A 26994-nucleotide genomic window follows, 5' to 3' on the forward strand; every position below is an offset into this window, starting at 1 on the left:
GTTTAAAGCATTTTTTGTTTCTTAGGTCACGAGGCTATTTTCTTCACATATTTTCTTCATAAAGGCTGGATTGTTTCATGGCTAACCTGATTTGACCACAGCGCACTGCCTGGTGGGAAGCGTTAAACCTCTTATTTTAAGCTAAACAAGATTACTCTGAAGGCTGGCATTAAGGGGGTAGCTTTTAGTGTAATGGTTTAGGGGCTGTGGCACACCCGTGCACTTTCAGTAATGAACTCTTTGGGTACTTCAGTCTCTAATAGTTAGCTCTGGAAGTAGCTCGCCGTGGGCGCACAAGGAATTGCTAACTGCTTAATTTCCCCATGTTAGCTTAATGAAGAAGAATGGGTCACCATGCCAACCAAAACACCCTAGCCATGGGTTTAGAAGCGTCCTTCCCAGGGTATTTGCTTCTCTTTTGGAGGTTTCTAGTAAAACAAAAGCTGTGGAATGCCAGACAAAACACAAAACAGGATTTGAAATCAGTATATCATCTCTCATACAGTCCATATAATCAGCTGTGAATATTTAACCTGAATTCAGTGGTCATTTACTTTATTCTTTTATACTGTCCTTTTAATTTTGAAGACATGTAAAATGTTAACAGACATTTATGTTGATGTTAATTTTTCAGTTAATATTTCTTGGCTCCTAGATATTGACCCATCAAAGGCCATCTATTTAATTTCATTTGGTTTCTAGCAACTCTTACTCTAGTAACAACCATTCTTTAGAATAGTCTTTATTTTTTAGGACAGTTTTATGTTTACGGAAAAATTGAGTACAACAGAGTTCTCATATAGTCAAATATAATTTTGCCTGTTATTGACAGCTTACCCTAGTGTAGTGTATGTGTTACAATTAATTAACCAATGCTGATACATGCTATAAAGTTCATAGTGTATTCAGATTTCCTTCATCTTTTCTTTATGCCCTTTTTTTTCTGTTTCAGGATGCCATTTAGGATAGCTCATTACATTTATTTGTCATGTCTTCGTCAGCTCCTCTTGGTTTTGACAGTTTTGCAAAACTTTACTTTTGATAAACAACAATTTGAGGATTCCTAGTCAGGTAGTTGGTAAAATGTTCTCCATTGGAATTGGCTTGATGTTGTTCACATGATTAGACTGGATTTTTTGGTTTTGAAAGGAAGCACACAGATAAAGTGACATTTTGATCACAGAATATCAGAAATGAAGGGTATATTCTATCAACGTGATTTATTACTGTTCAGGTTGACCTTGATCATTTGGCTGAGATAGTGTATGGCACCCCACTCCAGTCCTCTTGCCTGGAAAATCCCATGGATGGAGGAGCCTGGTAGGCTGCAGTCCATGGGGTCGCTAAGAGTCGGACACGACTGAGCGACTTCACTTTCACTTTTCACTTTCATGCATTGGAGAAGGAAATGGCAACCCACTCCAGTGTTCTTGCCTGGAGAATCCCAGGGACGGGGGAGGCTGGTGGGCTGCCGTCTATGGGGTCGCACAGAGTGGGACACGACTGAAGTGACTTAAAAGTGTTTTTCAAGTTTCTCTTGTACAGTTATATTCCCTCGTTCCCATTTTCTCATATCATTTTATTATATCATTTGTCAGTATAGACTCATGGATATTTTATACTTTAGATTATAACCTAATACTACTTTTCTTCTTTTATTGCTCAAATTGTCTGGCTTTGGCCAGGGGAGCTCTTTAAGCATGCTCCTGTGTGCCTTTGACCCTTTTCTGCATCCTGGTGTGTGTGTGTGTGTTTGTTGAGCACTTTTTTAGTTTCTAGCACTAGAAGATTCTCCAGGCTCACCTTCTTCTGTATTTCCTGGCCCAGGCCTAAAATCAGTACATTTCTCCAAATAACTTTGGTTCTGCTTATTGGAAAATGGTATTTGAAATCAAGATGTGAACACTAGCTAACACCTTTTAAGGAATAACTAAAACAAAATTTTAAGTAAAATTAAGGAGTTTTCAACTATACTTAAATGAAAGAACAATAGATGGTCATCTTAGATTTTTTTCTCTTTATATCACATTTAAAAATAATTTTTAATCTCCATTTTCTCCAATGTTAGCTAGTATCACATGAAGACATATCACATGAAAAGAAAATTTCAAATAAGCTAATAGTTGTGATTGAAATTTAAAAAATCCTGTTGGTTTTGGTTGCTTTTTATTACCAAGTTAATCCAAATATATTTGGTTTTAAACTTTGGATAAATATCATGTGTTATTCATGTGTTATTCAGTGTATCACATACATGAATATGCTTTGAAACTCTTTGGATTTTTATATGGCCATACTCTTCCTTTCATGAAAATCTTGTTCGATAAGTTATAATCTTGTCTAAAAAGTCTGTACATTTTCATCAGTGAATTTTAATCTTTATCTGATTTTATGAAGCTTCTCAATATTTGCCTGGATATAAGGAATACTTTAATACATGGCCAAGCTTAATAGAAAGTATTATGGTATATTATAGAGTCAGCTTGAATAAATGAAAAAATTCCTTATAATATAAAGTGTTAAGTATTTTGCTAACATTTTTTTTTCTTTTTTTTTAATGTACTAACATTTTTTTAATGCTCTCAGTTTTTAAATTCTTTCCTCACAAAGACTGGATGAACCTACCCATTGAACCTCTTTATAATTTTGAAATATCAAATATTAAAATTGTTTTATCTTGTAAGTTGGTATAGAAAAAGGTTTCTGATGTTGTATATAGGGTAATTATTAATAAGGAAAACAATTCTTTGTTTGAAGGGAAACAGAACTACCCTGACAACTTGATTATGGCAAAACTGATTAATCTCAGAATATGTTCTAGAAAAAAAATTCCAATTTTACTTTTAGCCAAACATTCCTTCTTGTCATGTATTCAGAAAAATCTGTTTTGGGGTTAATCTCCAGTGAGAACTATTTCAGAAAGGAGAACAGTGAGAAGAAATCCTGTATTGTTGATATAACAAAAGCTTATGACTTCAGTGATGAATGGTGGATTCAAAATAGAGGATGCTCAACTTTTGTTATGTCTGTATAGTCTTTTCTCTCAGTTATTCTTATAACTTTCAGATACTGATTTTTATCTACTTTATTATTACCACGCTACTATCATTGCCAAGGGCTTAATTTGGAATTAAATGAGCCTTGTGCTTAAGTAATTTATTTTCATTAGTTTGCCAAAAAGTGAGTCTCATGATGGTTTTAATACTCTAAGGCGGAATGTTTACATTTTTCTTTCATTGAGTCTGAAACAATTCTTTTCAGTTTCCTTTTTGTCTCACAAAATGTGAGAGCAGAAGGCAGTATTGGAACTGCCATCATGAATGGTAGTTTTCCTTGAACAACATAGAGGGGAGCTGTTGTAATTGATTTTTGCTTTTCTCTTATATTATTTCATTAGTCAAAGACTCCCATAGAGGGGGAAAAAAATCACTGTATGGCTTCTATAAAGACATCACCATTCATTTATGTGGCAGGGTCTTCTCATCAGCTTTGCCTTCATATTTCAGGTGATGTGTGGAAAAGACTTTGATATTTTATGATAAATTTCTCATTATTTGGTTAAGCTCTAGCTACATCCTTTTATTCCATTAGTATCCAAAGATGAGAGATAAAATTGTCAGCTATGAATTTTATCTTCCTACCTGATTTCCATTCTGTGATTTCCTATTTGACAGTTCCAGAAAAATCTCTAAAATTTTGTGATTAGAAACACATAATTCTTTACAGTGAAATGGAGATTAGATCTGGTTTCTGTTTTTATGTTAAAGGAGAATTTAAAAAAAAAGAACATATTTGAATTTGTAGAGAAATTAGGCTTTCATGAAGCAGATTTATATCATTCTGTAAGTAGATAGTGAATTAAACCATGAAGGAACCCTGTCCATTCAATAATTGACATAAAATATGTTTGCTGATAATTTTCTTAGGCATCTAGTCATTTTCCCATTCTTAATTCTACTTTTGGAATGAAATTGTAGTCAGAAGAGTGTTCCTCCAGAACATGTCATTGCTTTTTTGTGTACTCTTCATGGAGAGAGATTGAGACAGGCAAAAAATGTTATGATATAAAGGTGACAAGGCCAACTTTCTGTATATGATGATAACCAAGCTGTTTTTAAATAGCCTTGGAGTTGTGCAATATTGTTTAATTTATAGCCCTTCATAAGGGATTAGGAATGAGGATTTAGCATAACAAGATTCAAAATGTGTGAGATGATAGGTTTAAATAGACTTTTGGTTTGAGGGTCAGAGTTAGTTTAAGAATAATTTATTTGAATACCTACAAATGTCAGAGTGTATATTAACTGCTGGGAATTCAAAGATGTGTCAGTTATTTTACCCCAGATATAAAAGAGTAGCATAACATTTTCATAATTTTGTATGCCAGTTAGGGTGTATTGTGAAATTAAGAGATTTTCTAGGAAAACTAGGGTAAAGATTACAAAATAATTATAGATTAAATAGGGACATGGAAAGGATCTTTTAATTAAGGAAATTAAAATAGCTACCATAATTATTAAATATAGAAAATTATAGTACTAACACATCACATACGTAAGTGCCTGTAACCCGAATTTAGATTTGTTAACATTATTTGTATATTTCAAAGCAGAAAAATTCTCTTTTAAACTCAAGAAATATAAGTTTAGGCATGACAGATCTTTGGACCTTTTGTTTTCTGTAATAAATTTTGAGGGGCTATGAATAAATAGCAACTACTCAGAAATTTGAAGCTACCTTTTTTTCTTACCCATCAGTCCATCTCCCTGCCATATCCTGTCCCAGATATTTCATCATCTTATGTTTGGTTTAATTGTTTCTAGACTTGGAAAAAATAAACCAACAAAAAACCTTTATAAACATATGTATGCATTTGTGAAAAAACAGTATTATTTCCTGAATGGCTAATATGATTTTATAATAGGCATATTTTACACAATGGTTTTTCACTAGCTATGTTAGTATAAAATGATTTGTTTGCCTTATTGCTATACAGTATTTTTCATGTTGATATATATTTATATAAATATATGTAGCTGTATACTATATATAGAGATTATATAAATGCTTTTTCTTTTAATTACATTATATATTAGATCATATGATCATTACCATAATTTATTTTCATATTGATATAATGAAGTTTTTAGTTCTTTCCTTATTTTTGCTTTTATTAACAATGCTTCATTAGATGACATTGTATTCAGATCTAAGAGGTTTTATTAAAGAGTATATAACTAAATTCAGATGACCAAATGATAGGGGATACAAATTATTAATTTCCCTAAACACGTCCAAATTTCCCACCCAGTTTGCACAATTTATGTTTTTTTTCCCCAGTGTGTGGTAGTTCTCACTTCAGCACAATTTCAGGGACTTTAATATCCAGGTCTTTTTTTCTTTTTTTTTTTTTTGCTTAAGTTTATTTGAAGTATGTTCTTTCCACTTCAGCTTTCACTGATTATTGAGATTGAGCATCTTTTCACATATTTACTGTTCTCTTTTCTCTGAATTTCATGTCTGTAGTTTCACACCTGTATTTACTATTGGATTATTTGCTTTTTTGTGGTACATGTTTAGAAGACTCTTTTTTTTTTTTTTTTCTAAGAACAAACCCTTTGTCTTCTGTATGCTGCAACAAGACTTGAATATTTCAACCCTGAATTCTACTTATTCCAAAGATCTCAATTTCTTTGTAGCCTGACCTTCATGGCACTCATTTGTTACACTAGGAATTCAATTTGTCCCAGAGCCTGAAAGGAAGCATTATTTACATTTCATTATGGTTCCTTCATTTAGCGTGTGAGGAAAATATGCCTTAGACTTTGTGAAATGAAAGCTAGAGTCCAACAGTATTTTCAGTGGTAATAGTAAGTATTAGACTTGAGCAAATATTCGATGATTCTCAACCTTGCCTATGTTATAATCTCCTGTGGAGATTTATACTAGAGCATCAGTATTTTAAAAGCTCACAGTTGATATTGATCATCCTTTAGGTTTGAAAACTATCATTGAAGTCACTATGATCCTTCTCCTTCCAAAGTATTTTTCTAGACAAAGTAGAATATGTGAAGCTCCAAGAATACATGGGCTCTCATTTCTTCTTACAGGTGTATATCCAGCACTAAAAGAAGAGTGTCTGCCACGTAAAGAAACCTTTGTCTTGAATGAACTGATTAGACTTTTTTTGTTAAATTGCAATCATTTTACAGTGCTCTCAATCATTGGTTATATCCAGATCATGTTTAAATTTCCCAGAATTTAGAATCTCATCTTCTGTATGTGGTGGTTTACCAGTTTTGACTTTCAAGTCTAAGGTGGCAGCTCATCAGAATTCTCATGCCTTATCTTGGGAACACCTGTGTTGAATCATTTTGCTGCTCCGCTTGGAGAACAAAACAGTGCAGAGGTGCTGAGGCTAATCACATGGTCACTTGGCTCCTAGTTGTAGCTCAGTCAAAACTGTTAATTTAACTGAATCCATAAATCAGAGTTTAGCGACCAAAATCAAGAAATACAAGCTTTCCATCTCCACAGGATTAGTGAATATGAGGTTAGAAGAGAGACTTGGTTTTTATCAGAGTCCCATTCTTATAGATAATAATTTAAACAAAATTCTATGAGAAGGCATTAAAGAGACTTGAAAGTCACCATTTCAATCTTTGGCTACCACTTTTTAAAGTATGAACCTACCTCAAGGCTTTAGAAATTCTTCTACTTTTAAAATTTTAGCCTTAATTCTCTTTAACGTATTAGCTCAGTTTTCCTTCCATAGTGTCGTTTATTTAGCCCACGTAGATTTTGCCATTATGGGAGAATGAACATATGGAATGTCTCACTTCAGAACCTTTGGGTCTCTTGATCCTGGTTATTATGTCAGTTGTTTAGATTAGAGACTGTACACGAAAATGTTTTAAAATGTAAAATATGTTAATGCACATTTTATTTTTCAGGCTTTTTCATTTCTCTCATTTTCTCAGCACTTAGCCTTACGGGTTCCCAGGTAGTTCAGAGGTAAAGAATCTGCTTGCCAATGTAGGAGACACAGGAGATGCGAGTTTGATTCCTGGATGGGGAAGGTCCCATGGAGAAGAAAATGGCAACCCTCTCCAGTATTCTTGCAGGGATAATCCCATGGACAGAGAAGCTTGGCGGGCTACAGTACATGGGGTCGCAAAGAGTTGGATGAGACTGAGCATGCATGCAGCCTTCTTATATAATATTTATCATTGAATTGTCTTCATTACTCACATCTTTATTTTGTAGTTGAGTGTATTGATATTTTCTTCCATCATAATTAAGACTAGAATCATTTAATCATATCTTAGTTTGTAATGTTTATAATACTTTATTAAAATTTAGCATAATGATATTTTTTTAAAAAATTAATAAGATAGTTTTGCCTTATGACATTTCTATAAGAATCAAAATTATATAATCATTAAAGCTAACTTATGATTATATAATCATAATTATGTAATCATTAAGACTAATTTATGCTGAAGTTGAAGCTCCATTACTTTGGTCATGTGATACGAAGGTCTGACTCATTTGAAAAGACCCTGATGCTGGGAAATATTAAAGACAGGAGGAGAAGGGGACGATGAAGGATGAGATGGTTAGAGGCATCGCTGACTCAATGGACACAAGTTTGAGCAAGCTCCGGGAGTTGGTGATGGACAGGGAAGCATGGCGTGCTGCGGTCCATGGGCTCGAAAAGAGGAGGACATGACTGAGGACTGAACTGAACTGAAGACCAGCTTATTCTGGAGTTTCATAACCAGCAAAGAAACCTGGTTACTTACATTTCTCTCCCCATGTAATGCTCTTACTCCCTTACTTTTCTTGCCTGACTGTAGCTGTTTTTGTAATGCCTTCTTCCTCCCCTTCATCTTCTCTGCTTACCCCCACCAGAAGATACTGTCGTAGAATGGCCCTAGTTATACTCAGAGGACTTGGTTAATACTCAGTTACAAAATGGACTTTTGGTACAAATTCAAAGTTTAATTGTTTTCCCAGATCTGTCTTCTTTATGATAAATTGGTACCTTGCCTCATTTGTCTTTGCCAAATAATATGTTTGTCCTTTGTGTAATCTAAGAATATTCAATTACGTGATTGATCTAACAAATTATTACAACTTTTATGGTTTCATGAGTTTTCTCCCTTAAAATAAGAAATTTTAGAACTTTTACTGGATGGAATTTTAGAGGAGCAAAGGAATGGTTTGTAGAAGTTATCCTTAGATAAAAGTGTGTCTTCAAACATTGGCTTTTGCTAGGACAGACCTGAAATGGAAAGACTGGTGGCTAATGAACACATTTCTCCTCCATCATTAAAAATTCTATTTAGCATTACATGAATTAATTTTGAGCAGGAATCTGCCACAAATGTTTTAAAACTTGTTAAACAGTTAATTTTAGGCAGTTAATTCTGTGAATTTAGCATTAACGTGTGTGTATGTTAGTCACTCAGTCATGTCTGACTCTTTGCAACACCGTAGACTGGAGAAGGCAATGGCACCCAACTCCAGTACTCTTGCCTGGAAAATCCCATGGATGAAGGAGCCTGGTAGGCTGCAGTCCATGGGGTCGCTAAGAGTTGGACACGACTGAGCGACTTCACTTTCACTTTTCACTTTCATGCATCGGAGGAGGAAATGGCAACCCACTCCAGTGTTCTTGCCTGGAGAATCCCAGGGACGGTGGGGCCTGGTGGGCTGCCGTCTATGGGGTCGCACAGAGTCAGACGCGACTGAAGCGACTTAGCAGTAGCAGCAGCAGACTATAGTCCACCAGACTCCTCTACCCATGGGATTTCCCAGACAAGAATAATGGAGTGGGTTGCCATTTTTTTCTCCATGGGATCTTCCCCACCCAGGGATTGAACCTGAGTCTTCTGCATTGTAGACAGATTCTTTACTGACTGAGCCACCAGGGAATGATCTGACATTAATGAAAAATTTCTATTTTGGGGAGTTTGAGTTTGAGGTACCTAACGTATTTCTGACTGTGCCCAGTAGGCAGTTGGGTAAATGACTATGAAGATGAAGAAAAGTTAGGATGATGTCATTAGTATTTAATAACAATTGGTAATATCATGATCCTTGCTGACATAGGTTCAGAGTAGAGATGGAGCAGATGTCCCAGATGGGTTCTGTGGCTTCTAGCAAGTAGAGCTGGGGTGAATGAGAGACAGTCAGAGGAGGAGAGTTCAGTGATGGTTGCATCATATGATAAGACACTATTTTCATAGAACTTGTACATGCTCAAAATACATTGCTTTGTGGACTAGGATTTTTTCTTTTTTGGGGAGGAATGTAATTGACATTTAACATTGAATTAGTTTTAAGTATACTACATGATGATCTGATATGTGTATATATTGCAAAATGAATACCACAGTAAATTTAGCTAACATCCATCAGCACAAACACACAAATTTCTGTTTTTTTCTTGTAATAACAACATTTAAGATGTATTCTCTTAGCAACTTTCAAATATTCAATACAGTGTTTTTAACTACCATCCCAATGCTATATATTACATCTCCAGAACTTATTTATCTTGTAGCTGGACATTTTTTTTTTTTTTTTTTAACTTTTGACTATCTTTACCCCTTCACCCATTTTGGCTGTTCTCCCAACCCCTGCATCTGGCATTCCCAATCTGTTTTTATCTACAAGTTCAGTTTTGTTTTTTTTTTTTGATATTCCACCTACTAGTGAGGTCATACCGTGTCTGTTCTTCTCTGTCTGACTAATTTCACTTAGCATAATGCCTGCAGGGTCTCTTGTTGCTGTTGACCGAACTTAAAGTTTTATGGTTGAGTAATACTCCGTTGTACATATATAGCACATTTGCTTTATCCATTCACTCGTTGATGGACACTTAAGTTGTTTCTCTGTCTTGGCTGTTGTAAATAATGTTGCAGTAAATAGTGATTATGGGTGTGTAGGCATCTTTTCTAGGTAGAGATTTCATTTTCTTTGGACAGATGTCCAGAAGTGGAATTACTGCATCATATGGTAGTTCTATTTTTAATGTTTTGAGAGGCCTCTGCACTGTTTGCTGTAGTGGCTGCGCCACTTGGGATTCCCATCAGAAGTGCAGAAGTGTTCCTTTTTCTTCACTTTCTCACCAGTACTTGCTATTTCTTGTCTTGTTGATAAGTCATTCTTACAGTTGTGAAGTGATACCTCACTGTGATTTTGATTTGCATTTCCCTGAGGATAAGTGACTTTGAGCACCTTCTCCTATACCTTTTGGTCATCTGTATATCTTCCCTGGAAAGATGTCTATTCAGATCTTCTGTCCATTTTTAAAAGATTCTTGTTTTTTTCCCTTAAGTTATGTGAGTTCTTTATATATTTTGTATATTAACCCCTTACCATATACATGACTTGCGAATATTATCTCAAATTTTTAGTGGTTTGACTTTTTATTTTGTTTGATGGTTTCCTTTGCTGTACAGAAGCTTTTTAATTTGATGTGGTCCCACTTGTTTATTTTTGCTTTTGTTACCTTTTATAGGTTTTTTAAGCAAAATATTTGGCATATCTTTGTATGGTTCCAGGCACCTTTCTGAATGTCTTTGAGGAAGACAGTTTTATATAGTGCCAGAGTGTGTGTGCTCATTCTGTTTGATCTCAGCGAGAGATCACATTAGCAGTGAATCATTAAAGTTGGGAAATGGTGTCGGCTCTTCTCCCTTTCCACTGCCTCTTCGGAACTTAAATTGAGGTCACTAAATTCTTATTTTGGTTGAAAGAGTTTGCCAGAAATTTCTTATTAACAGTGATGCCCTTTGGCCTCCCTCCCTCAGTTCTGTCTTTTTATTAAAGCCATTTTACTTTTAAAAAGTTACCATTGACATGGAAATTTAGGATTCATGAGGAGTCTTATTAGATGTTTATTATCACTGATGTCACTGAGAGCCCAGTTTATAAATTCTGCGAAGAGATCAAGATAGTTAAACAGGGACTGGCATAGACATACCACAGTTCCCCTTGTTATATGAAGGTATTTGTTCCTGTGAAAAGTTTTTTAAGTTGAAATGCTGCTGCTGCTGCTGCTAAGTTGCTTCAGTCGTGTCCAACTCTGTGCTATATTACCTTAGGAAACATCTTGGTAGCAGATGTAGAAAATAAATGGAGATGAAGTGCAGATGGTCCCTGAAACAGTTTAAAGCCGTGGCAGCTTGATGTTGAGTGTAGTTCCTGGGGAAAACGCTTGGTGATTCCACTCTGTTTGGGGTATGCGCTGCCTCTCTAGATGGCTCCCTGCAAAAACAAATGCAGAACCTGTTTTCACTTTTCACCTTTTTTTTTTTAAAGTGAAAATCCTCTTTGCATTTGTGTTGTTGTTGCTAATGAGAATAGGTACTAATTTAGGTCTTTTGTAAAAGCAAAGTGGCATTAAGTGAACATTTGAAAATCAGGGTATACCTGTAGCTAAATTCTCTTTTTCCTTTGAGCCATGCAGAATCCTGTCAACTTCATGTTTTTTGGCATGCCTGCTCTTTGTTTTCCCCAGAATCTAAACTATAAAATGAAAGAAGACATTTACTAGATGTCTACTATATTCCACATACAGTGCTGAGTATATTGTGGTCTCATTTTGACCTAATACCAGTTTGGGGAGGGAAATATTTTCAACCCATTTTATAGAGGTCAAGAAATTGAGGCTCTGGTTACTGGTATTTAGCGAGAAACAAGAGGAAAAGATACTCATGAAAAATTGTATACAGAATTGGATTCCATAGTCAATTTTTTAAAGCTTACAGGAGCCATAAGCATGTTTAAAGGAGATAGAAACAAAGTCATGTATTTGAAACCTAATACTCTGTTTTTAGTTGTCCATTTAAAGATACTTTTCATTTTTAAATGATCTGTTCCTGTGCCGTATTGATGATGATCTTAATTTTTTCCCCCTCTCTTTTGGTTTCAGAGGAAGAACTTGTCTCTTTTTCTCAGCATTAGTTTGTTAACTTTCTGGGGAACTTCCCTTTTGGGTGCCCGTTTATACTGGATGGGAAACAAACCACCAAGCTTTTCCAACTCTGACAACCCAGCTGCTGATTCGGACAGCCTCCTGGCTCGCACGCTCACCTTCTTCTACTTGCCAACCAAGAACCTTTGGCTGTTGCTATGCCCAGATACCCTCAGTTTTGATTGGTCAATGGACGCCGTGCCTCTGCTCAAAACAATTTCTGATTGGAGAAACTTACACACTGTGGCCTTCTATACTGGACTCCTCCTCCTTGCCTACTTTGGTTTGAAGAGCCCAAGCATAGAAAGAGAATGCAACGGGAAATTTGTAACAAATGGCAAGCAGAATGCAAATGGACATAGCTGCCATTCAGAGGTGGAGTACGGGAACTCAGAGATTAAACCCAGCTTTGCATCCAAAGTAGAAAATGGCATTAGAAACAATGCATCGCAGAGAACACAGCTTCCTTCTACGGAGAACATAGTTGTTCTGTCTTTATCTTTATTAATAATACCCTTTGTTCCTGCCACGAACCTGTTTTTCTATGTCGGCTTTGTAATTGCAGAGCGAGTATTGTATATTCCTAGTATGGGCTTTTGCCTCCTCATTACAGTGGGTGCCAGAGCCCTTTATGTCAAAGTCCAAAAGAGGTTTCTCAAGAGCTTGATTTTTTATGCTACAGCTGCATTAATTGTTTTCTATGGACTCAAGACGGCGATCAGGAACGGAGACTGGCAGAATGAGGAAATGCTGTATAGGTCAGGGATAAAAGTAAACCCAGCTAAAGGTAATATTTTATTTTATGCTTTTACCTGGATGGTTTACTCTTTCTGCCTTTTTATATCTTTCCTTCTTGCTTTTTAACAGTGTTAAGAAAGAAGAGGTTCTTGTAATACTTACTTGAACATTTTCTTTTTTTTTTTTCTTTGAGAGATAATTAATGTGACCATTTTAGAGACTACCGTTGTCCCATATTTGGAATAGGGAAATGTTTTCCTAAGTTCCTGACTATACTTGTCCAGAGGAGTTAGAGCTCCTATTGTGTAAAAATATTGACTGTCGTCAGAATTTAGAAAAATGCTTGATTTCCACATTTTAAAATAATGATATGGACATCATCTCTTTTCATCATGTAATAAGTCACGTTATCTCACTTAAATACAGTTTAGCCCTTCTGTTTTCCAAGCATCACCTGAGGAAATACCACAAGGCTTACACTGACATTTTTGAAAGATTGGAGATAAGGCTACCTCTGAATCTTGGCATCGTGTCTGTAGGTGTCAGTGTGTGCGTGTGTAAGCGTTGAGTCATCCTTAGTTTTGCAGAGGCTAAATTATCTGGATGTTGCCAAGCGGTTTGCACATTCTCATTTGGAAGTAAGTCCTTAAGTCACTTAAGGAAATACACTTTTTACTGTACAGTGAGAAGGCTGAGCATATTTTTCATGATTGCTTTTGATTTAGAAAATTATTTAGCAAATCTCAAAATCTATTGCTAGAGTAGAAAGTAGCCTTTAAAGTGTAAGTGAATAGTCAAAAGCTGTTAATTCAGTGATTTCTCTGGTTTAGGCAAGGAAATGATGACAGAAGCTAGAGAGCAGTTGAATGAAAATAAGTGTACATTTTAAGTACAAAAATATATCATAGTAAATAGTGCCAGCGTCTTGTTCTTCATAAGCTATTTTTTTGTGTGTTTATCCTTTAAATTACGGCAGCTTGCATAATGTTTGAACTAGGCTTTTTCTACTTTTTCCAGCACATTTCTGTACCAGTATTCAAATACTGAATGTGTGAGACTGTTCCTAATGAATGGAATGGCCTGCTGATACCTATCAGGATATTTATCCAAGTATCTAGATGTCCCACAAACAACTCTGGCATTCCTATCTGATTACCAATTTAGAGTTCTTGAACAACTACTCATTTCTTTAAGACAGGGGACTAATTGTCTTTAACTAACTTAAAATGGTTAATAGATTGCAGAGACTTTAATAGGAGCAGAAACATTAAAATTGAGCTGATACATAGCATAGAATTCTTCAGTTCTCATGGAAAACTCTTTACCTTGTGGCTTTTAACATAGTGAGCACTGAACAATTTATTGAATGTCTGCACCTGAATCTTGCTGTAAAAATTTTTGCAATCTGTTCTTTATAGAATGCTTTTCGGCTAGTTTTTCTTCACTGGTACATGAGAATATATAAAACATGGCTAGGTTGCCAGTTTATTTTCCTGCTGTTTAAAAGAGATATACACTGTAAGGAATTAAAAGAAAACCCCGGCATATTTCATCACAGGGTTGTTTGAAGGATTTATTAAATGTATCGGTTAAGTTTCAGGTTAAGCTACTGTAACAAAGAGGCAAGATGGCAGTGGCTCAAAGAAGATAGAATCGTTATTGTTTCACAGCAGTCTAAGCCTGTGTAGTCCAGAGCTGATAAGATGGCGCCGTGGGTCTTCTGGATCCGCACGCCTTTGTTTTTGTTCCCTTGCCATCTCGGTGGGGTCACCCTGTCCAAGTGGTCCAAAATGGCTCAGTGTCACTTCAGCACTTCAGCTAACAGGAAGGGGGACAGAAGGGACAAATGTTGGGTGTTCCCATTCTCTTTAAGAGCATAGCACAGAGATTGCCATCCCATGCTCGCTCCCAGACTCTGGGCCACACCTCACTACAAGGAAGGCTGGGAGAGATCATCTTTATCCTGGGAATCCGAGTGCCCTGCCACACTGTGTTGCTCTTGAGGAAGGGTGGGGCTGATCCTGAGATGCTGCTATAAGTAGCAGTCTCTGTCCCAGGGTAGGTGAAAAAATTCCCCAATATTTTCCAGCATTAGCTACTATACTGTTGACAGTTATGATTCTGACTTTGTTGAAATTATTTTGGTGGCATGGTTAAAATGATTGGTCATTTCTTCATCCATCTGTTCACTCAGTAAAACAGTTATTAAGCACGTCTGATATATTTTCGTGTCTCCTACTACTTAAGAAGTGTGATCGTATTTAAGTACTCCAAATATTATTAGTTAAATGAGTATACAGCTGACCAGTAGTATAAATCCTCTGAGACATCAAAAACTGAATTCCTGAACAACCCCTTTGCCAACCTGTACTCCAGCCAAGTGCTTTACCATCTCAGTTGATAGCAACTGCATTTTCTCAAAAGCTTTGCCCAACGTTATGAGTCATGTATATCTGCTCTTTTTATTTCCTACCCTACATCCATTTCATCAGCAAATCCCCTCTGTTCTGTCTTCAAAAACACATCCAGAACTTGACCACGTATTACCATTTCCACTGCTACCATCATGCCCCAAGTCACCACCATCTTTTATCAGACTAAAAGGCTATAGCGAAATCTCCCTGCTTCCATTTCCTTGCCTTTTACCATGCTTTTGTGAGAGTCAGATGTGATGTTATCAGGTATTAATAATAGGAATTTAGGTAAAAAAGGCTTAATGTGAGTTTTAATGTTAATCTGACCCTGAGTTGGGCTTGCGTTGAATGTTTGCTGTAGATAGAGGCATTGTATTTCCCTGGTTTCCTTTTCTTTTCTATAGTCTTTGGGCTTTAGCCCAAACTTGGAGTCTGTATTTTGCATCTCTTTCTCCTGTAAATTAACCATTTTTATACTGGAGCCCTGCTGGTGTGTTGGTTAAATGTAGGAGAAGGAATGTGTCCTCTTTTTTTTGGTGATTAAATCTTAGTGTCTCCGGGCTGTCACCTTTATGAGAGTTTCTTAACTTTCCTTCTCTCTCCTTCTTGTTGGGACAGGAAAGCCAGAGGGGATGGGAGGGAGAGGAGTGCCTGTCCCCCACAGCCCTGGGAAACAGCTGTGGTAAAGCTGCTTCCCTGGAGGGGCGACCTTTGTTATGAAGGAGGATCATTTCATAAAAGTTCTTTTTCTCCTCCTCTGCAGAGCCAGGAAGGCCTGTTTCTTGGCTTTTCAATGCAAGAACCTGGGAGTTCCTGGGCCCTGAACTAAAACCCACAAAAGAGTTAGATGCTAGATGCCTCTAAGATTAGGGGCTCCAGAAGTTTCTTAGTCTCACTTAAGCTCCACCATATTCAGCCTTCAGCAGGTTACTGAAGGTTAACCAGCCTTCAGCAGGTTATTGCCAGTTACTTATTCCTGTCCGTTTCTCCTCCAGGTAGTCTCATCTCTTTGCAACTGGATCTTCCTTGAGTTTGCCATTTGTTTAGCACATTCTTGTAAGAATGGGAGTGAGGAGGTCCAAGCTTTTTATTCGTCTGAGTTGAACCCCTGCTTCCATTTTTCCATCCTTAGCATCGACCTTTCATCAGCAGCCCTATGATTCTTTTGAAACATAAACTGGACTGTGGTGTTCACTGCTCCCAGTGCTACACTGGCACCCATTTCTCTCAGACTCAAAAGCACACAGGCAGAGACCGGACACTGCAGGCTCCCAGCCTTGCCTTTGCTTGCTTCACTCCAGCCCTCCTGGCCCATATGTTGTGCCTTCTTTATGCCAGGGAAACCCTGGCCTCAGACCTTTGGCACTTGTTACTGCTTTTTCTGGGAATGTGTTTTTTAAGATAGTCTCCCTCAAATCCTTTAGGTCTTTGGTGTGACGTTGCATTATCATTAAGGTGCTTACTGTCAAATTGTCTGCTCTTTGTAAAATCGCAGCTACCCTTCTGCTTCTGCTTTGTCCAGTGTTCCCTGTCCTCTTTCCATACTTTGTTTTTCCCATGACATTTAGGACCATTTGACAGACTATATTTTCCTTATTTCTGTGTTTATTGTTTGAATGTGTTGTTCACTGTACAGTATAATGCATGACACAAGAAGACAAGGAGTTTTGTGTGTGTGTGTTTTTTTTTTTTTAATGCTATGTATGTAGCTACTAGGACAGTGCCTGGAAGAGAGAGGGTTTTTTTGAGTGAATACACTGATGAATAAATGTTAGTCGTAATCCCCCTCCTTAAAAAATTTTAGAACTTATTTAGAGATAAGGTGTATATTTATTAAAGGAAGTGAAAGTGTAAAATATGTTGTTGATGTACCATATCCTTGTTACCAAGTCCAAGCTTGCTCTGCTCACCACACGACAGGCCAATAAATCTGAGAGAAGAGGCGTTGAGGCAAGAAAGAGATTTTAATCAGGGAGCCAGCTGACCTAGAAGATGGCAGGCTAGCACCACAAAATAATCATCTTGTCAGGGCCTGGTTTCCAGGTTCTCTCATAGTTCAGAGATGGAGGGGAGGTGAGGAAACAAAGTAAAATGACTATTCAGTCCTTGAAAATGTCCTTCACAGGTGGTTGACTCAGGTTATCTCCCTGAGGCAGGCCATTATGTATGTTTATAATAACAAAAAAAGGGTTGAAATCGTAGAAGCAAATCTAGTGTAAATTTAAAATTAACGGAGAAGGCAATGGCATCCCACTCCAGTACTCCTGCCTGGAAAATCCCTTGGAGGGAGGAGCCTGGAAGGCTGCAGTTCATGGGGTCGCTGAGGGTCTGACACGACTGATCGACTTCACTTTCACTTTTTACTTTCATGCATTGGAGAAGGAAATGGCAACCCACTCCAGTGTTCTTGCCTGGAGAGTCCCGGGGATGGGGGAGCCTGGTGGGCTGCCGTCAATGGGGTCGCACAGAGTCAGACACGACTGAAGCGACTTAGCAGCAGCAGCAGCAGCAGCATTCCATACTAAGGCATGTTTCATAATAAGAGGGATAGAATTGGGAGTGGAGTTAGTTTTGGACTCCTTGAGCCCCTTCTGTGACATATGCTTCCATTTTGATACAAGGCAAAACTTTTAAAATCCAGGTTCCTGATTTTTTTCTATTTATAACATGCTAATAAATATTCTGGCTCCAGTGACTTCCTTAGCAATTATGAGACTGGTAGTCATCTTCTTTAAGATAGTTTTTTCTTAGTCTGTGATGTTATTTGAGCCTAGCCAAAGATTAGAAATGCTTTAAAGCCAGTCTTATGTAATTGTGTTTGAGATTACAGTTATTTCATTGAGTTAGTTTTTTTTTTTTTCTCCTTTGAAAGCCTTTGCAAATTTTGGAGTACTTCAGTCTACTATTACTTCAACAGAATATGATTTTAAGCCTCATGAAGCATTATACATGAAAGCTGCTGCCTTCAGTAATGGGTCGTACAGACAGCTGCCAGTCATTAACTGATTGGATGCAAATGATGATGAGTAGAGCCTGTCATAGTGAGTGTGTTGCTAATTTATGTTTAAATCTGGATAGTAGAGAAATGATAGCTGATTTGGACTATGTAAACCACAAGTCCTATCTCATTATGTGGTTGATAATGTCAGGAAAATACTAGACATAGTTGATTGCTGTAGTTTGCTCATTTACAATGATTCTTTGCATTTTTGTGCTTGGGAAGGAGGAAATTTTCTTTGACTGCTTTAATAAGCAAGCTCATTATTTAATGAACAAGTCAATATATTTATATTATTTAAATATAATAATATTTAAAAGCTTTTTTTTTTAGTGTGTGTTTAAAACACTGTGTTTTATATACTATATTGATAAGTATTTGCTTGGAAAAAGCATTTCTTAATGCATTTCAAAGTGGTTAAATGTATGATCACTTTTCTTTCTTGGCCTCTGGCCTTATCTAAATTCCCATGTATCTTTGGCTCTTACAGAATTTGGCACCATTGATTTCTGCTACTAGGGCTTTCAAGAAACACTACACAATTTTGACTATCTTTCTCTCATTTCCACAGCTGTCTCATCTATGGTTTTACCTCCTCTTAAAATTTATTCATTCTGCAAGGTTCTGTCCAAAGTGTGCCTTCACTTTGGTTTCTGTATAGAATCCAGAACACTACTTGGGATATATTAGTATGGAGTCAATAAATGTGTCATTGAATTTCCAAGTTACTGTCCCCGTGACTGTAGGACTTCGCCATCTCGGTGATTTGTCTGCGTCTCAAACACATCATCAGTTTTCCCTAAACCACCTATTTGCTGACTTCCTTATTAATTATGGTCATACACAGAGACTTACAAAGTTGTTATGGATAAACAGATCAGTGAGCTCATATACATAAAAAAGGATGATAATGATAGCATAGGGGCAGCATATTTAGTGTGCTAAAAGGCATTTACAGTTTTACAAGTTATAAATTAAAAATCAGATCTGCTCTTTAGAATGGTTGGTTTATTAACTCTGTAGCAATTTGCCTTATAAAACATATTGTGATTTTTTTGTTTAGAAACAATTTCTGAAAATATTTAGGATTAATGAAGCAGGGTTCATCCAAGGAAAATTTAGCATGATAACATTTATTTTAATGTTCTTTTCTAATGTAAATATGTAAAATTATGTAAAATGACCACATATTTGAAATTATAAAGGTGATTATTCACACATCCTATATTTCCTATATTCAGTCCTTCCTTATGCAAATAACAAATATTGTCTATCTAGATATAGAAAAACAGAAATTAAATAGTTGTTTCAGCTGTGCAACATTTGACAGTTTTTCTTTTTTCCTAGATTTCTGTGAAATTGATACCTTTATGTCAGCTTCACATGGTTGCAGATTTCAAGAAACAAGTATATGGAAGGAGTATCATTTTATTTAGGAAAAAATTGATAGTTTAAGTGAAATCTAAACCACTAAGTCATGTGAAACTTGACTAATTCATTGTGGATTTTATGGTCTAAGTTTTTGATTACCTCTAATTGACTGTGTTCTTTAACTGTGGTATGTTGCAATTAACCAGCTAACTTTGAGATTGTGTAATGAATCTTACTATATTTCTTAGATAATTTGTCAAGTTACAATACTTCTGAGGTAAGATGAGAAAATTTCAGAGGTTCAGATTTTTATGAAAAATAAAATTTAGCCGTTAAGAAGGAAAACCAGTATAATATTTTATAAGACTGTCTTGAGTTAAAAAGGTATAAAATACAAATTTTCATTTTTGACAGAGAGATGTGGTAGGAGATAGCTAGCAAAAAGTTCCCTAAAAGGCTGATTGAGAGAAAAACAATACAAAGTGGAATAAGGTTTCCATAGGGTAAAGAAATTCTGTGTTTCTTCTGCTGCTGCTGCTTTTTTTAAGTGATGTAGGATTCTATTATTTTCTGTTGAGCAATCGTGATACAATTATTATACTAATCAAAAATCACTATAGTAGAAAATGTTTATCATTTTTCACAATCAATAGCCAGACAAAAAATAAAAGATCTTTAATATTGCAAGCCATAATGGGAACATGATTACCTAGCAATATAAAATACATACAATTTGAGGGGTTAAGTAGAGTGATGTGGGAAGTGGAAGTGCATGCACGCACATGTTTTCATCTGCCCAACCAGTGGATGTCTTTTGGCTCCTGCATTTAATCCATGTACATTTAAGGTAATTATCGATATGTATGATCCTATTACCATTTTCTTAATTGTTTTGGGTTTATTTTGTGGAGATCTTTCCCTTCTCTTGTGTTTCCTGCCTAGAGAAGTTCCTTTAGTGTTTGTTGTAAAACTGGCTTGGTGGTGCTGAATTCTCTTTAACTTTTGCTTGTCTGTAAAACTTCTGATTTCTCCATCAAATCTGAGCGAGAATTTTGCTGGGAGGAGTATTCTTCGTTGTAATTTCTTCTCTTTTATCACTTTAAGTATATCATGCCATTCCCTTCTGACTTGTAGAGTTTTTGTTGAGAAATCAGCTGATAACCTTTTGGGAGATATCCCTTGTATGCTCTTTGTCATCTTCCCCTGTTGCTTTTAATATTTATCTTTGTCTTTAATTTTTGTCAGTTTGAGTATTATGTGTTTCAGTGTATTCCTGCCAGGGACTCTCTGTGCTTCTTGGACTAGGTTGACTATTTCCTTTCCCATGTTAGAAGTGTTTTCAGCTATTATCTCTTCACATATTTTTTCAGGTCCTTTCTTTCTCTCTTCTCCTTCTGGGACCACGGTAATGTGAATGTTGGTGTGTTTAATGTTGCTCTGGAGGTCTCTTAGGGTGTCTTCATTTTTTTTTTTTTTCCTATGTTCTGTGGCAGAGATTTCCACCATTCCATTCTCCAGGTCATTTATCCATTCTTCTGTTTCATTTATTCTGCTCTTGATTCCTTCTAGTGTATTTATTCATCTCTGTTTGTTTGTTCTTTAGGTCTTTTGCATGTGTGTATGCTTAGTTGCTCAGTTGTATCCAGTTCTTTGCGACCCCATGCAATGTAGCCCACCAAGCTCCTCTCTCCATGGAATTCTCCAGGCAAGAATACTGGAGTAGGTTGCCATTTCCTTCTCCAGGGCATCTTCCTTACCCAGGAATCAAACCTGGGTGTCCTGCATTGCAGACAAATTCTTTACCATCCAAACTACCAGGGAAGCTTAGCTCTTTTAGGTCTTTGTAAACATTTCTTGAATCTGCTCCATTGTTTCCCTGAGATCCTGGATCATCTTCACTATCATTATTCTAAATTCTTTTAGAGAAGGTTTACTATCTCCGCTTCATTAGCCCCCCCATCCCCCCCGGGGCTTTTATCTTGTCCTTTCATCTGTGACATGACTTTCTGCTTTTTCATTGTGATTTATGTGATTTATGTGATTTTTGTTCTAGCCACTGTGAGATTGTGCTTCTCCTTGCTTCTTCTGTCTGCTCTCTGATGGAGGAGACTGAGAGACTTGTGTATCCTTCCTGATGGGAGGGACTAGTGGTGGGATAAACTAGGTCTTGCTCTAGAGGGCAGGGTTGTGCTTCAGTTCAGTTCAGTTCAGTTCAGTCTCTCAGTCGTGTCTGACTCTTTGCGACCCCATGAATCGCAGTACACCAGGCCTCCCTGTCCATCACCAACTCCCAAAGTTCACTCAGACTCATGTCCATCGAGTCAGTGATGCCATCCAGCCATCTCATCCTCTGTCGTCCCCTTCTCCTCCTGCTCCCAATCCCTCCCAGCATCAGAGTCTTTTCCAGTGAGTCAACTCTTCGCATGAGGTGGCCAGAGTACTGGAGTTTCAGCTTTAGCATCATTCCTTCCAAAGAAATCCCAGGGCTGATCTCCTTCAGAATGGACTGGTTGGATCTCCTTGCAGTCCAAGGGACTCTCAAGAGTCTTCTCCAACACCACAGTTCAAAAGCATCAATTCTTCGGCACTCAGCCTTCTTCACAGTCCAACTCTCACATTTAATCCAGTTATATCCTTGTGATTGGGGTTGTGCTCCCTCCCTGTTAGTTGTTTAGCCTGAAGTGACCCAGACCTGGGGTCTATGGGGTCCATGGTAGGGTTAGTGGCAACCTCCAAGAGGACTTATGCCATGGGGCCCCTTCCAGGACTGCTGCTGCCAGCTCTCCAATTGTGTGGCAAGCCTGCTGACCCATGCCTGCATGAGAGGTCCTCCAGTTCTAGCAGGTAGTATGGTTCAGTCTTCTGCGGGGTCACTGCTCCTTTCTCCTGGATATTAGTCCATGTGAGATTTTGTTTGTGCCCTCCAAGGATGGAGTGTATTTCTCCCAGTCCTGTGGAAGTCCTGTAATCAGATCCTGCTGGCCTTCAAAGTGAGAGTCCTTGGGAATTCCCAGTCCCTTTGTTGGATCCCCAGGCTGGGAAGCCTGATATGGGGCTCAGAACCTTCACAACAGTGGGAGAACTTCTTCTGTATTATTGTTCTCCAGTTTGTGGATCACCCAACTGGCAGGTATGGGATTTGATTTTATTGTGATTGTGCCCCTCCTACCATCTTGTTATAGCTTCTTCTTTGTCATTAGACATAGGGTTATCTTTTTTTGGTGGGTTCCAGTGTCCTCATGTCAATGATTGTTCAACAGATAGGAGCAACTCTGGTGCTCTTGCAAGAGGAGATGAGCACACATTCTTCTGCTCTGCCATCTTGAACTGGAAATCCTGTGTTGTTTCTTCTTAATTTGTCTCTTTAAGTAGAAGAAAGAAATATAAAATAAGGGGGTTGACAAGAATGAAATGAAAATCTCAACCAAAGGATTTTTAAGAAGTAAAATCTAAATTGTTAAGGCACCTTTTAAACATTTGATTCTTGAGTAAGTTAACTGTGGTTTCTCATTGACATGGACTAAGTCACAGTAGTTCAAAAGCATATGGTTTCCTCTAAGAACAGATTAGCACATAAATCTTTTCTTTGGTTCCAGTTCTAATGCCTGCAAGTATAATTTTTCAGGGAAGGAAAAAAGACAACGGACTCAGTAAAAAAGGTCTTATCGTGTATAACAGTCAAGTAGGTGACATATCACTGTGTCTTTGGGATTACCATAACAAAACTTACCGAATCTTTACGGGTGTTTGAAAGCCTTTAACCCTAAAATTAGTGTGGCCTTAGATTGAATATATTTACTAGTGGTTATATTTCAAAGAAACACACTCACATATAATTAAAAGAAGTATGAAGTTATATTATTCTGATTTCCATATTAGTTTTTGTATTTCATTCTTAAAATGTTCTAACTTTTCTTTGCTTCTCTTTTGTTAAACATATATGAGATATTTCATTCATTGAGAAATATATCCACATACCTTGTATTTGAACCACTTAAAGGAGACCACTAAAATAAATAACACATTTTGCATGTTGAAAATAAGCTATTACCAGAATCATTGATGACCCTCCCCCACCCCATACATCTTTTCATTTCAGTTTTGTTGCTTTCACTTGTGTTCTCTTATTTTATGCTAGAACCTCCATTACAATGTCAAACAGAAGTGATGACAGTGGATTTTTATTTCATTCTTTTTAAAGAAAGAATGTTTTAAATATTTCACCATTAATTATGTGCATTTTATGTCTTTCAGTAGACAGCTTTTATCAGTTTTCCTCTTGATTTCTAGTCTAAGTTTTCTTTCTGTGAATTAATTGATAATGATAGACATTTTCCCCACTTAATCTATTTATGTTAATGATTTATATTAATGTTGAACTTACTTTGCATTCCTGGAATATGTCCAAGAATTACTAATTATGTATTATCCAATTTATAGTCTTCTAAATTTTTCACCCATGTTCCTGAGTGAGACCAGTGCTTCTCTTCCCAAGGCTTGAGTTTGTGTGGCTTCTCTTATCCAACCTCTCTTTCGAAGCCAATTAAATCCCAAGCCCTGATTCCTCTTAGTTCCACAAATTTACACAGGGTAAATGCCATCTTCAGAACCTATTAACCTTCTGGACTCATGTTTTTGAGCAGTTTCTAGGTTTGAGGACTCCCCTTACTGTCCCATCAATTAATACCAAGTAGTGGTGGTAAAAGTTGCTTAGTCGTTCTGACTCTTTATGACTCCATGGACTATACAGTCCGTGGAATTCTCCAGGCCAGAATACCACAGTGGTAGCTGTTCCCTTCTCCAGGGGATCTTAGCAACCTAGGGATCGAACCCAGGTCTCCCACATTGCAGGTGGATTCTTTACCAGCAGAGCCACAAGAGAAGCACATCAATTAATATATTCATTGACAAATACTTATATTTTCTATCTAGCATTTTTCAGTTCAGTTCAGTCACTCAGTCATGTCTGACTCTTTGTGACCCCATGGACTACATCACGCCAGACTTCCCTATCTATCACCAGCTCCAGGAGATTGCTCAAACTTATATCCATCTAGTAGATGATGCCATCCAACATCTCATCCTCTGTCGCCCCTTCTTCTCTTTTCCTGTCATCAGGGTCTCTTCCAGTGAGTCACCTCTTCACATCAGGTGGCCAAAATATTGGAGCTTCAGCTTCAGCATCAATCCTTTCAATGAATATTCAGGACTGATTTCCTTTAGGATTGACTGGTTTGATCTTGCTGTCCAAGGAACTCTCAAGAATCTTCTCCAACCCCACAGTTCAAAAGCGTCACTTCTTCGAGGCTCAGCTTTTTATTATGGTCCAACTCTCACATCCATACATGGGTCCTGGGAAAACCATTGCTTTGATGAGACAGACCTTTGTTGGCACAATAATGCCTCTGCTTTTTAATATGCTCTCTAGGTCTGTCATAGCTTTTCTTCCAGGGAATAAGTGTCTGATAGTTTCATGGCTGCAGTCACCATCTGCAGTGATTTTCTAGCCCAAGAAAATAAAGTCTTTCACTGTTTCCTCTGTTTCCCCATCGATTTGCTATGAAGTGATGGGAACAGATTCCATGACCTTAGTTTTTTGAATATTGAGTTTATTCCAACATTTTCACTCTCCTCTTTCATCAAGAGGCTCTTTAGTTCCTCTTTGCTTTCCTGCCATAAGGGTGGTGTCATCTGCATATCTGAGGTAATTGATATTTCTCTCAGCAATCTTGATTCCAGCTTGTGCTTCATCCAGTCCTGCATTTCGCATGATGTACTTTGCATAGACGTTGAATAAACAGGGTGGCAATGTACCATCTTGACATACTCCTTTCCCAATTTTGAACCAGTCTGTTGTTTCATGTCTGATTCTAACTGTTGCTTCTTGACTTGCATGCAGATTTCTCAAGAGGTAGGTCAGGTGGTCTGATATTCCCATCTCTTGAAGAATTTTCCACAGTTTGTTGTGATCCACACAATCAAAGGCTTTGGAGTAGTCAATGCAGCAGAAGTAGATGGTTTTTTAGAATTCTCTTTTTCTATGATCCAGTGGGTGTTGGCATTTTGATCTCTGGTTCCTCTGCCTTTTCTAAGTTCAGCTGAAACATTGGAAATTCTTGGTTCATGTATTCTTCAAGCCTACCTTGGAGAATTTTTAGCATTACTTTGCTAGCATGTGAGATGAGTGCAGTTGTGCACTACTTTGAATATTCTTTGGCATTGTGTTTCTTTGGGATTGCATTTCTATATAAGGAGAGAATCTCTGAACAAAATTTTACCGCACTATCAGAAAGAGAAGTGCCTAAGAAATATCCATAAATCTGGCATCTGTTAAGGAATGGCTAGCCATGTTAGAAATTATATTTGAGAATAGAGTTTAAGACATAGCTAATATTTTCGAAATTTTAAGTTCTCCTTCAACAAAAGAGAACACTGCTAAAGTCAGTCAAAAAATGTATTAGAGCAATGTTTTAGGCAAAATCAAATTTCTAGTATTTGACTCTTATAAAACACAGAAGGCTAAAGAGCAAAAATATATTCATTTTCTGCTGTAATACAGTTACAGATAATGTCACAGCTATAGCAGATTTTCAGTAAGACACACTTTTCAGTTTTATCCTTATTAATCATGCACATCTATACTTGTGCCCATGGAAGTAAAGGAAAATTCCAGTTAAGTCTTGAGGGATTATGGAAAAATCTGAGATGTTCAAATCATATGATTATTGAAAAAAAAAAAGTTGGATTTAGGAGATTTTATATGTATAACTCAATGGGAAAACAAAGTGTGAGCCCTTTTTTATGCATCAGTTCAGTCGCTCAGTCATGTCCGACTCTTTGCGACCCCATGAATTGCAGCACACCAGGCCTCCCTGTCTATCACCAATTCCCAGAGTTCACCCAAACCCACGTCCATCGAGTCGGTGATGCCATCCAGCCATCTCATCCTCTGAGATGGTCCCCTTTTCCTCCTGCCCCCAATCCCTCCCAGCATCAGGGTCTTTTCCAATGAGTCAACTCTTCTCATGAGGTGGCCGAAGTATTGGAGCTTCAGCTTTAGCATCAGTCTTTCCAATGAACACCCAGGACTGATCTCCTTTAGAATGGACTGGTTGGATCTCCTTGCAGTCCAAGGGACTCTCAGGAGTCTTCTCCAACATCACAGTTCAAAAGCATCAATTCTTTGGTGCTCAGCTTTCTTCACAGTCCAACCCTCACATCCATACATGACCACTGGAAAAACCATAGCCTTGACTAGACGGACCTTTGCTGGCAAAGTAATGTCTCTGCTTTTGAATATGCTATCTAGGTTGGTCATAACTTTCCTTCCAAGGAGTAAGTGTCTTTTAATTTCATGGCTGCAGTCACCATCTGCAGTGATTTTGGAGCCCCCCAAAATAAAGTCTGACACTGTTTCCCCATCTATTTTCCATGAAGCAATGAGACCAGATGCCATTATCTGCGTTTCTCATGATGTACTCTGC

At 37.4% G+C, this 26994-nt stretch overlaps 1 protein-coding gene across 2 annotated transcripts in view; it reads left to right on the forward strand.

Moving 5' to 3' along the window:
• The window catches only part of TMTC2 (transmembrane O-mannosyltransferase targeting cadherins 2), a 422587-nt gene that overhangs the window by 197449 nt on the left and 198144 nt on the right, over positions 1 to 26994 (forward strand). For both annotated transcript variants that reach the window (XM_002687180.7, XM_059886837.1), the window contains one exon: positions 11948 to 12776. In XM_002687180.7, the coding sequence (XP_002687226.1) occupies positions 11948 to 12776 (829 nt within the window). The remainder of the gene's footprint in view (positions 1 to 11947; positions 12777 to 26994) is intronic.

Source organism: Bos taurus, chromosome 5 (assembly GCF_002263795.3).
Source record: "Bos taurus isolate L1 Dominette 01449 registration number 42190680 breed Hereford chromosome 5, ARS-UCD2.0, whole genome shotgun sequence".
Classification (NCBI taxonomy): Eukaryota; Metazoa; Chordata; class Mammalia; order Artiodactyla; family Bovidae; genus Bos; species Bos taurus.